The following is a 13,482-nucleotide window of genomic DNA, read 5'->3' as shown; positions in this document are numbered from 1 at the left end:
ACAAGAAGGAAGACATTCAGTAATTTTGATGATATATGAAACAAATGTATGATAAAATAAAGACTAAAGTACTTACAAAAATTTAATCATATGATGTTCATGAAATTCGTTATTGGTAAAGTAAATGAATAAGAAACTTGTTCATAAGTAGGTACATAATTTGTCACATTTTCCTAATTATGGATTACGTTAATAAATAACATAATTTACGTAAATCTATCTATTTTTTACAAGGCACGTTTCTTCTCGCTTGGTTTGACAAAAAATAACCGCATTTACGGTTGGTCGGTTTCAAAATATCGTTTTATCGTTAAAAAAATGCAAAGGAAAAATGTTGACCTTCAAACATTATTTAATTATATAATTATGTATTCTGTATTAACCTCAAAATAAATAGAGGCTCATTGAGTTTCAAAGATTTTGTGCTAGAATCTGTAATCCAGTTTTAATTCTTCAGAAATATAAAAAAAATTACTATTATATTTTTTTTCTTTTTCAACTGAATTCTTCATTCTTCTTTCTCTTCTAATCTTGTTTTATCTTCTAATTTCTAATTCTATTTAACTCCTTCTTTCCTTCGTTTCTTCATTCTTTCTCATTTTTCTTTCTTTTCTAATCTTATTTTATCTTCTAACTTCTAATTCTATTCAACTTCTTCTTTCCTTTATTTCTTCATTCTTCTTCATTATTTTTTCTCCTCTAATCTTATTCTATTATCTAACTTCCTTCTTTACATTATTTCTTCATTCTTCTTCTTCGCCTGTTCTAATCTTTTTTGCTTCTTACTCCTAATTCAACTCAACTGTTTTAATATTTTTTTTTTTAAATTATTGTTTTTATTTTTTTTTGAAGAAGCATCAAAATTCGTTGTTAAGTTGTTAGTACGTAAACATTTATTAATTTACAAATGCCTAAAATAGACTTATAATTTGGATCTATTGGAAAATTTTTGTTCCAATTTCTACCAGCTGTCCCATTATAATTCTGGGTGAATTTGCTCTAAAGGTCGATTTTAACAGTAAAAACAATATCAAGTTTTGTCTTGGATGATTTGCGAAGTTTATCTTCTTTCCCAGCTCCATCTCATCTCTATTTTGTTGATACAGTTATTTCAAATGAACCTTTAATAGTACCGGTTATGTAAGTTTGTTTTTTGTTTTTATATTTCTGAACAATACGAAAATAAAACAAAACATGTGTCAGCCTTAATTCTTGATGTGACATGAATTTAAATAACATCCATATTCTTAAAAGCTTTTGGTAATAGATTGATGGTCTAAATAAATTCTAATGGTAATATTTACATAAGCAATTTATGGATTTTATGCTAATCTGGGGACGTTATGGCCAAGGTTAAGTGGTTTGGTAAAAAATTGATTCGGGATCAACCTAAATACAATTGGAAAAGCCAGTTTTTTTTCAAATTGAATCTTGTAACGTTGAATAATCTATTTGAAGTGAGATATTTTCAATTACCTTCTTGAAATGTACCGAATTGGCGAAAGATGGTATTGTACAAAAATGTTATAGAATGTTTAATTTTGTGCAAATTTACCTAATAATATATTTTAACTATTCAAGAGTTTCAAGACATATGAACAATAAATGCACAAACAAATTTTTCGATTAAACTTGCGCCTGAATTTTCAATCCTGAATTTGAGGTGAGGTACACCAAGTTGTTCTGGGGATTTCTGAAGCTAAACTAAAACTAAAAGTTGTTGCAGATACAGATTATTTAATTTTATAAAGGTTTCCAAGATACAAACTTTACATTGTACGATTAATTGCAAAGTTAGAAAAATATAATAGTCCAGATACCCAGATGAAAGTCTGTAAATACTTGTATATTGGCACCTAAAAGTTATCTCAAAACCTACATATGTTGCGTACACCCTACTATATGTAGGTTTTGAGACAACTTTTACGAGTCAATTTACAACTATTTACAGACTTACAGCTGGGTAATTATCGAATACCGAGATTCTTTGCTAATTTAAGCTTAATTGACTGGACTACAATAATACAAAAATGTTTTGCAGGCGATTTTTTTTTCAGTTTCTGTTTCTACTTTTCAAATACACCACGTTGTTGCATGACGATTTGTATTACAAAGAATAATATGTTGTTTATTTATACACAATTTTGCTAAATACTACATTTATATTAGACAATCATTTTAGAAGTCACAAAATATGTAAATAATAAATACAGACAAATGCAAAATTCTTAGTATCCACACTTGTTTTTGTCGCCTAAATTCTTAACGTGTTTTTTTGGACAAATTTTACATCTTCAATTCCAAATTATCAAGGAAAGAATTTTTAGACCATTCTTTTGTTCAAACAGAGTCTGTTTTGCAAGAATCTCATTTCGTTTAATTTAGAATGCAGTTAAATGTATTTATATACATATATGCATTGTAGATTGTATACACAATAGCTTCTTGTTTCGAAAAGCTGTTTTGCAGTTGTGGATCGTAAAATAATGGTTTATTTATAGAATTTCTTAGAACTTCCTTGGAGGTAAAATTATTGCAAAAAATCAATTTACGATAACAAACATCTAAATTCGTAAGGCATGAATTGAATTGAAATAATTTGAATTTTTTATAGATTTATTTTTTTTAGCTCGTCTATTGGTTTATAATTAGAATAATAGAAGTAAGGTATATTTTTATACATCGTGTTTATTTCAATAATAAATGAAATATAATACGAAAATTTTTTGCAAAATATTAAGATACTCGTATGTTGTGTTGTATACTTGGGCTGCTGGCCTGTATAGCAGTGCCACTCCTACGGAAAACACTGCTGTAGCAAAAGATTAAATATCAGAAGGTTTTCTGACACGTCTAAAAAGTTCAAGTTCTTAACAACGTTGGTACTACATAGGAAATTTAATTATCTTGACAGTCTCTATCCAAATTATTTTCCAATCAACTTCTTCCACAATTCTGCAAGAGTCGACGACAAATATATAGGCCAACTTTGAATTGAGATATTTTTATAACACATCCAAATATGTGTAACTGGTACGTGACCGACAGATAATCAAATACTGCACAGTTTTTTTGTTTTGGATCGAAGTTTCCGTTTTGTCATTGTCACGCAAAAGTTGGATCAGAGTTGAGGGCATCTGGGTAGTGGAGGAGCTGGTGAAGAAATATGATCGAGATAATGAATTATTTGGTATGATATTGGATGATACAGATATGATTCTATTTGATAATTAGCAGTAAATTCAGGCAATACAAAAAGTTTTTAAAACGAGTTGTTTGTCAATTTGCATGATAAAAGCAAGGCTCATCCAGTAATTAAGGAGTTACGGTGGAAAAAGTGCCAAAGTCTGAGGTAAGAACAAAATATATTGGCCTCAACTGAAAATCGACTGCTTGACATCAGGCTGTTCAAGGGGCGTAATATAAGAGGAGCCCTTAGATCAAATGATTTTTTTTATATTAGATTACTATTTTTTATAAATTTAGAAGTTCCAATTAGATGTCCTTGGATTTTACTAGATTTCGATCTTACACTTGACGTTGCGTATTATTTTCCATTATCAATTATCTATCAATTTGTACCCTAGCTCTCTGATTATTTTAGTACATTCAGTTTATTTAATGTTTTATGCAATGAAGTGTAATACGGCAGTAGTAGTAGTCTTTGTAGTCATGACAAAGCAATGTTTCCGACCACAGGTCGCATGATTTGATGTCTCGTACAGTTATAAACCGCGATTATCTTGAAAAGAATAAAGAACGTGCCAACAGAACAAAGAAAATAGCGAAAAAACCTGGTAGGTTATAAACAATAAATAGTAAATAACAAAAATTGTTGTCTGGACTTATATGGAGGAATCAAAAATGGACAGAACGGGACAAGTTCTGGTAATTGATAAACGACAGTTAGAATCTTCCTTGAATAAAATTAATAAACGTATTTGAATTTTGAATCTACAGTTCTGTTAATGGTAGAGATGTTTACATAATAGATAGCGAAGATTAAGATTTGTAATATTCAAAATTGACTATGCCATATTTATACGTGAGAGAAAAGTGATCTACCGACGACCAAAATTCCACATTTTGAATATCTTGGATATTATAAAATATTCTTCTAAGGAATCCAATATTATCAGGACGCCTCAGTATGTAATGATACAAAAAAATGTTTTAACTATTTATCTTAATGCATAATTAATCTTTTGTAAGAAGTCGCATTCCAAATTGCTGGTATTCCTCTTACTATCCTGTAAAAAATATATTAAAACAACACGTCAATGTTAAATTTAATTACAATCGATAATATAAAAATGGATCAAGATTACTACATTATTTCACACTTTCGATGGTAATTAGAACGGTTTGCAATTAGTATCACTGTCAATTACATTATTTCAAGGTGCCAAAATCTAAATTACACAATGGATACTGAAAAAGTTCTATTGTCTAAGATGGATAATTAGTCAATACGTTAATATGTTTTTTCAGAGTGAATTGATTTAATTTTATTGAGAGCTGGTGTATTGCTATCAATTGTAGGTCAGTTTTTGTATAATTAGACAACCTTGGTGGTTATAATTTTTTGTCTTAGAGGCTCAGTAAAATTCTTCCATAATTTGAAACAGCCTAAGATGAAAATATTTTTCCTATTGACTCCTACATGATGATGCATCCTTTTCTCTGACCTTTCTCTGTTCACTGGTACCATCTCGATTATTCTTGGTGGTACTGTTATGAAAAAAAAAAGATCTGCATTTTGGCATTTGCATTGTCTCGGTTGGAGATGATTCTGACAAAGTGAGTGCAATTCGTTGTGTCTTAGTCTTCGCATTTGATGCCTATCTTTATCTTCAGAAGAAGGCAGCCAGCCAGTTGTAGGTCAAACTGCTACTGGTGATGGATGACTCGCCAGTAATTACACCACATGAAAGAAATATTTGATGCCCCGTTATATATAGAAGTGTCGGCAGTAGATTGTCTTTATATATATATATATATATATATGTGTGTGTGTGTGTGTGTGTGTGTTAATGTATATGTACAGAATCTTCAATGATAGATGCAATGTCTATTGTATCTATTTGCGCGTCAAGGTCGTTCGATGGTGGGCAATGTTCTTCAACTCAGACATCAACAATTCTCTTTCAAAATGTTTGCACTTTTAGTAATAAATGAAGTCCTGAATTGCTTCTACAAATGTAAGAATTAAAACAGCTTTCTTATGTAATTAAGCAATCTTTATCATCATGTTATGGTGAGCACTGATCCGTGCAGGATTTTATCTCATATATCCTTATCTTTGAAGTATCTCTTTGCTACTATATATCTAGAGAAATGCAAAAAACACAAATTTCAATTCAATCAATAGAAATCTGACACGTTATGAAAATATGTCCTATCATCCGTCTCGAATTAAGCATCTGAGAAATCTAATATCGTATATCAGACATACGATATCTCGACATGAAATCGCATGTTTGCAATATATAAAATATGAAATTTCTTATAGGAATGCCAATGAATTCATTTATATACGGTTTAATAAAAATATATCGTAAATTGTACGAATTGCAAGTTTCAAACAATCGTGAATGCGGGGGAATGGATACTTTTTCCCCGCCTTTACCAAAAATGTATTTTCTGTTTTTGGATGAAAATAGTTTCTTCTGAAATTTTGCACTCAAACACATGTAGTTATTGTATTAAATGCTCCAAGAAGCATTTACATTTCATTCATTAAAACAAAAATTTTGTCAATTTGTTCCTCTAATTAGAATTTTTATTTTTAGCTGATGATGATATGAACCATTGACTTGTGTAAAACTTTACCATTTTTAGCTAATTACAGATTATTAACTACTCCTAGGGTAAGTTATAGTGATGGGCCGAAAATCGAAAATATTTTTTTTGCATATTTTCACGTTTTAGAGGTTTCTGAGCACTTTGGCATACCTCAGAAAAGATTGATTTCCCCAATTTTTTGTGCCACGTTTCGGTCGCATGGATCAACCAATTTGAATGGTTCAAAAATCATTCGATTCCTATTGATAGGGAGATGTGCTAATTAGTTTTTGGCAAAGGCCGCTCCACTCGTTACGGAGATACGAACCAAAGAGTGCAGATAATAGAAATCGAGTTTGTGAAAGATTCGAGTATCTGATTTCAATGATCTAAAAAACATTTGATTAGTAATTATTGAGAGAAGTGGTGATTAATTTTTGTCAAAGGCAGGTCCAGGTATTTCAAAGATATAAGGCCAAATGTACAAAAAATGGCAGTTTTTGAGAGAATTAAGCATTCAATTTGAATGATTCAATAAACTTTCTGCTTGTGTTGATAATGGCTCTAGAAAAAAAAATTATTTCAAAAATGTTTTTCAAAAAAAAAAAAATTTTGTATATCGAAAATAATTGAGATTTTAATTTTAATTCTGGCCAAAGTTCTAAATCTCACTTATATACTTCAAATAAATAATTTTAACTTTGCAATTCAGTTTATATAATTCTTATAAATATTAGAAAATTTCGCTACGGTACAGAAAGTTCCAGCAATTTACCTCAAGGCACGATGCCATACACCACTAGTTAAATTTTGTTTAAATCCAAATAATTGTTGCAAAATGAGTTGTACTCTGAGATATAATTAATAAATGTATTTATGAAACATTAATTTACGATTGAGGTACTCAAAATTCTTCAATATGAGAATTATCATGCTGCGTTACTAATTGCTCGAAGCCATCTGTTTAATTTTATTGACCGGTGAAATTTTTATAAATACAAATAATTACATTTGTGAAAATCAAAGTGAACGAACTTTTGTGATCATGTGTAATAACTGAATATCACGCAAACTCTGGTCGTTGTAGAAACATTGAAGATGATGATAAAATCGTGATTAGATTTTTACAAGAGATTAGATGGTGAAAAAAATGGATGGAAGATCTTCCGTGGTACAAAACATGGAATATACAGTTAGTTAAGTTTTGTTATTCATCTCGCCTACTTTCTACTTAATGATATGTGTTGATGTTGGTTTTATAGATTTATAATATAATATCAACTGTGGAAGGCTAGGTTTCCATGAAAATTTAATAGAATACAATGAAAAGTGGTACTTGATATTGATTTTTTTTAGTCTAGGACTTCCAAAAACCTTCTAATATTTACAGTATTATAGCAGAAATATTGTTATAGCAGATTACTAGGGTCACAGGAAATATACTGTGAAAATTAGAGCAGCTCGAAATTAAAAAAAAAAATCATATAATAAGCAAATCCCTAGGATCCTGCTATATTTTTTTTTTTGCGAATTACTCGTCAGCATTTTGGGCTATTAAAATAGAGCCACAAGATAATTCATATGTTTGAAGCTTCTTTGTTATAGGAAAGTCGAGATTTTTTTTAGAAAAAAAACAACCTTTATTTTTATGATATTCAAACATTTTAGACCTCGACATTGTATCAAAATTGTATATTAATTAACTTTCCATAGGGTTATAGTAATAGCAAAAAAAATCGAAAATGTCAATTTTTTATATCTTCAAGTTTCTGAACGTTTTGGCGTGGAACCTTAGAAAAAATGGATGTATGTGTGTATGGATACAAATTTTCGTCGATTTCAGGAATACGGACCAACCGACTTGATTGATTTAAATAACATTCGATTCCTACTAACAAGGAGACAGTGCTTATTAGTTTTTGGACAAAGCAAGTCGAGCCGTATCGAATAATTATCAGATATCAGATAATTTGTAGAGATTTTAATAATAAGTATAAATTTTGTTTACATCTCTTTGGGTTCCTTGTTTTGGCACGATTGTTTTGACAAAAAAAGCTCAATATTCTCAAAAAATTTCAAAATATCAAATTTAAAAAAAAAATATTTTTTTATGTTTTTAAAAATCTCATTTTTTTCAAAGTTTTCATAAAATTTTCGGTATAGGAAGTTCCAGCCATTTGCCTCAAGGCACGATACCATGCACCACTAGTTTATAATGTTTTGGTCATTGTAGTATTCGTTAGAGATGTATATATTTCTTCAATAGTCTGAAATTCCAATTCTTCTAAATTTCTATTACGTTTGGTTGTTTATCTACTTCTTCCTGATCATAGTATCCCAGCCTTATTTTCTCTACCAAACAATTGTCCAGTAGCAAAATAGTCTTCCAATGAGGTTACATTGTACAAGAAGTTGACAATAAGCAATTTGCGCAGTGGAATTAAATTAAAATTGGAAATTTTACAAATTCGAAGTGAAAGAACCTGCAAATTGTTTGTCAAATAGAGAAAAACGATTTGTAATAATTTCATCTACCGAGTCACGGACGACAAAAATAATCAAATGATGTATGCTTCTTGTGTTGATAGTAATAAATCTTTAGAATAGTAATATTTCTGTCCACAACTTTCCTAGGAGATTTAGTAAATTATGATGGTTTTAACACAAAAAGTGTTTCGAAATTGGTACAGATGTGATTTTATACGATGTAACTTTTGTTTCCGGCTTTGGACTATTATCCCATAACATATAATTATAGTTTAAATTAATCTGTTTTTTAGGTTACATAATTTTTGTTAGGTCTTGAAATTTTTGTGAAAAAAACACAGTTTTGTTTTGATAAATAAGATTCTCGACGATTTGCATAAACTCATCTTTCAGTATATATGTCGTAAAGTTTAATTATTGTGAAACAAATTTGTATGCATCGGCGTGAAAGTTGGCGCCACCATAAATATACGAATGATTATACATATATATATATATATATATATATATAATATATATATATATATATATATATATATATATTCTCCACTAATAATCTACCATCCAAATAGAATTATTAGAAATATCGTGGAACTTTTTAGTTCTAAAACCTAAAAACATCATCATCTTCTCAGTTATGCAATATTTCGTTCAATTATTCGGAAATTACATTGCAATTTATATTGTTGTTCAAGCATATCTAAAATCGTTTAAATTTATATGTAAAATTACACAATAAAATTTTCTGTTTGCGCTATAAATAAATAAGACATTAAAAATATATGTACTTTCTATAAAATAATATGAGAGTAGTAGAAGTTGGTTAACAAATATGGCAATTTTATCAGAACTACCTATTACAAAATATGTATGATTTTTTTGTGAATCATTAACACATGCTTCTGTGAGTTAAAAGTAGTTCCAGGCAATACAACATACATTATAATTAAAATTTGTATTTAGTAAAAATTCATAATATTGTGTGAGCAAAATTATTACTTGGTGTAATGAAAGGGCATCATCTTTTATTTTACGATGATTTAAATTAATTCACAGTGTGGTTAGATTTTGCAGAATAAAGGACTAAAACGAGTTTTATAATTGACCAACTGATGTTCAGCTTAATATAAAGATTTTTTGATAATTAGCAGTAAAAATTTCAGCATAGTATAAAAATGGACTGTTTTTTGTTTTATTTTTAAATTGGTGTTAGAAAGAAAGTTGATTAAACGAGGTTTATAAAGGTAGTGAAATTATCATATTATCATCATTATATACGATGAATGCTATAGGATCCACGTCAAGTACTACGCCTCTATTTTGCGTAATGTGCTTGCCCAAGCTACGAAAGTACCTATAGAATCATTTAGTCCTTACCTTAACAGGTATGATAATTACAAAAATGTAAGGTTAAATAAAATTAAATTTAGAATAATTGACTTTAAAATTTGAATACTATAGCATTCATGTCAATCTGCATAACAGTGAAAATGAATGCTATAGCATCCACGTCTGCAAATGTGTTAAGTTTAATTCAAATAAAAAAGTACCATAAAAATCACCAACCTTCATTATAATAAATGAAATAGATCAGGAAACTATAGCAGATAATTGACATGTAGTATTTTATATGTATGATAATTTAAGATGATATATTTTACATTTATATACATTTATATAATGTTAATATATTAATAATCATCAGTGTCTAAGAAGTAGTCAGCAAAGTCTGTATCTATCGATATTCTGTATATGAAATTTATCCACCAACAATCAAAAAATTATGAATTATGAATAATGATATTAATAGCAATAATTTATAGTCTTTCCAATTTTTTATCTCGAGTACCTACATGAATCATAAATCGTGTTAAGGCGATGATATGATGACCTTCTTAAGAAACGATTGCGAGATTTTGCAAAAGGATTAAACGCGATGCAATATTTCACAATTAGATTGTGAATTGTATTGACGTGCTGTTGTTTGTGCCCAGCCGACGATAAATAAGGAAAAGATAAAGATAATCTTGAGATATCTTATGGGATTTGAATATGCTCGTCGACTTGTGATATATATTATGTGTTTAAAGATATTAAACTGAGAACATTGCAAGAGAGGACATAAATTAAACATTATTTTACGTACTTCAAATTTGTGAAGAGTGTCCTAGAACTCAACGTCAAACTGAAATGGGATGAAAATTAGAAAAGGAGTTTATCTCACGTTGTTTGGAGCTTTTGAGTGCAATGTAGAATTTTAGTGTAGTTGTGACTATATTTCAGTTATCGTAATTAATTTTTATTTGTTTTGTTTATTTATACTTTGCAAACGCAAACGTGAATAACATATCTAGAGCCAAAGTCAAAAATAATTATCTTAAGGTCTAATTCACGAACTTTGTGTTAAACTATTAATTTAAAATTTTCAAAATTTGTAGACCTTGAGAAGTACCTTTTTAAAAGATGCACTAAAGTATGTTGGCTCTTTCCAACGAAAAATGACACATTTAATTAGGACTGTAAAATGGTAAAATACTCCATGATAAAAGAAAATTAATAAAAACCTAACAATAACACGGTAACGGCTAACACATTTAGCTCACATCAGTTCAAATGTTTCAAATGGACAATAGTAATAAAATTTAACCACAATAACCAAAAAATTGTCACTATTTCATTAAAGCTCTAGGTTACACTTAATAGCTCTTAATTGCCAAACCATTTTTTTAACTTCCCGTAGGGAAAGTTGTAGTAAGCGCAAATAATCGAAAATGAATTTTTTTATATATTTTTACCTTTTAGTTGTTTCTGAACATTTTGGCATACCTTAGAAAAATTGATGTATGTGTGTGTGTTTATGTATGTTTCGATACAATTTTTCGTCTACTCTCAATTTTAATTAAAAATTGAAGGGGACCATCAACTGCTTTTTGAAGCCCATATGCGCAAAAGTGAGCTTTACTTTATTTATAACTTTGCTCAGTGGACGAATTTTGCCAATTCTTTCTGGTCTGGCAGGCAGTGTAATATCAACTGTTTCATTTTGCAGTTTTAACTATACTTCTTTATCTTTTAGATCTTTCTTTTTCTTCGCTTGTTATAAGCTGGTCTATCTTATTTAACGATTTCGGGCGCATGTATGTGAAGGGAAAAAAGCAATTTGTCATTAGATGTTTTATAGCGATTTCAATAATAAGTATGAATTTTGTTTACTTTTCTATGGGTTCGGTATCAATGTGTATCCGATATTTCTTCTCTAAAACAGTCACGCAGAACGATTGCTTTGAAATTTTCAAAAAAAAATTAAATTAATTTTTTTTTCCGAAATATAAAAATATATTCAAATTTTTCAAAAAAGTCGATTTTTTTAAAATTTCAAAATTCTTAAAGATGACATTTTTTTCAACGGTTTCAAAAAAATTTAAAGGTTTTATAAAAATTTCCAGCAATTTGTCTTAAGGCAGGATGCACCACTAGTTTCAAATTTGTATCAAGACTGGTTTTGTGCGTTTCTGAATCCTAATTGCTTGCAATCAATGAGTTATGTTGAATTTTGTTATATAATTAGTGAAATATTTTCAGCATTGGTTTACACATATTTAAATTAAACGTGAGGTGTTGGAGGTGTCTTTGAATAAATGCGAATAGTTGTAGTTTTTCTGTCCAATTTCTTTACAATCGTTCCAGGAAACATGAGACGGTCACGCGATTCGCTCAAGTAGACAAAGTCAACTGAGAAGAAACAGAACACAAAATAAATAAAAGCTGTTGGAATATCGCTTCCGGCGTTTTGTAGTCGAAAGAGAATAACCTTAGTACCGTACCATACTGTATTCAACTGTACTGTGCCGAAGATGGAGATATTTGATTATAGTGTTTATCCAAATCGTACTTTTTTTGCTGATCTGATTTTTTTGCTCATCTGAACTTTTGCGAAGGGAAGAGCTCGCTTCATAATTATTTTATACTGAGATCCAAGAAAAAAAACTTAGAGGTCAATTTCCGATGAAATAGTAAAGGCAACGCTATGTTATGGCCTTATCTTTGTAAGAATTGATAGTAAAAACTGTCAAAAAGCTATGTATTTGTTGTAGGATAAGACCCTTCACACATAAAATCTAACCTACAAAACGCACAAACGTCGAATTTCAATTTTATCAATGTTGCATTTATCTAATGTCTTTGAAAACACATAGGGCAGAGCAGGACTTAAAGGTCCGCGGAAAAGTTCCACCACCATTATCTGAAAAAATAAATAAAGTTAGAAATTTTTTAATAATAGTATTTGGAAGAAGAGATAAAAAGATGTGTAATGAGCAATCGACTTAAATCTATAAGGATACTAACGGCCATGTTTAAAAATCCATAACAAAAAGTATTTTCTTCTGTATATTTATTGGTTATGAGCACTGTTGTTTAGTTTACGGGACCTTAATATAATTTTTAAGTATACGTTATCTAATTGTTTTATATGATGTATTGTTAATTTTAAGTTAGATTTAACAGTTTTTTTATATAACCTCTATAAAAGCTTACATGTGGGTGGGGTACAAAGGACCAACTCAAACTATAACCTAGCAAAGGTGTAAATCTGCCGATGAAAATTAAAAATAAGACAATGGAACAATTTGCTCACTAGCTGTTGTACTGTTTTGGGGTAAAAAATATCAGGTGACCATTTTTGCGAAAAAAACGCATTTTTACAATAATGAATTAGTTGTGAGTTTTACTGGAAATAGTCAGTTGTTTGTTTTATGTGTTATTAGTTGTGATATAGTTTGGTTTGGTTTTCACAATATAATTGCTTAAAGTCCAACTGGACTTTTGTGCCCTGCCCTATCCTACAATGCTAAGTGAGTAAATCGCCTGATCGCACAGCTTTTTGACATTTCTACCTACTCGATTATAGACCCGTAAACTAGCATTACCGTACAAACGTAACTTATCCAAAAATTGGCTCCTTAATTTAATAACATCGCATAAATTGAATTTAATAAGCCGTATTACAAAAGATTCTTACAATTTAGCTGTTATATTTAACAGTAAATCCATAACACCGAGATCCAATTACCATGTTTAATACAACATAAATTTTAAAATAATACCGTTCATTCAAAAAATAATAATTCAAAAGCTCAAGCAGCAAAGAAACCATAATTAATCATCGCTTTGGTGAATAAATTGCCAAAAATTAATACAAAATGTATATAA

At 29.4% G+C, this 13,482-nt stretch overlaps 1 protein-coding gene across 1 annotated transcript in view; it reads right to left on the bottom strand.

Moving 5' to 3' along the window:
- LOC113380631 overlaps nt 1–12,624 on the bottom strand; it is a 37,403-nt gene extending 24,779 nt beyond the window's left edge. Inside the window, exons 1-3 of the mRNA XM_026619801.1 lie at nt 12,619–12,624; nt 12,412–12,514; nt 11,882–12,003 (exon numbers count right to left, since the gene is read on the bottom strand). Coding sequence (XP_026475586.1) covers nt 11,882–12,003; nt 12,412–12,514; nt 12,619–12,624 — 231 coding nt within the window. The remainder of the gene's footprint in view (nt 1–11,881; nt 12,004–12,411; nt 12,515–12,618) is intronic.
- Nucleotides 12,625–13,482: the final 858 nt, after the last annotated feature.

Source organism: Ctenocephalides felis, unplaced genomic scaffold (assembly GCF_003426905.1).
Source record: "Ctenocephalides felis isolate EL2017-DRISC unplaced genomic scaffold, ASM342690v1 CF-g0.4_SCAFFOLD_00845, whole genome shotgun sequence".
Classification (NCBI taxonomy): Eukaryota; Metazoa; Arthropoda; class Insecta; order Siphonaptera; family Pulicidae; genus Ctenocephalides; species Ctenocephalides felis.
This window is presented reverse-complemented; position numbering and strand designations above follow the sequence as displayed.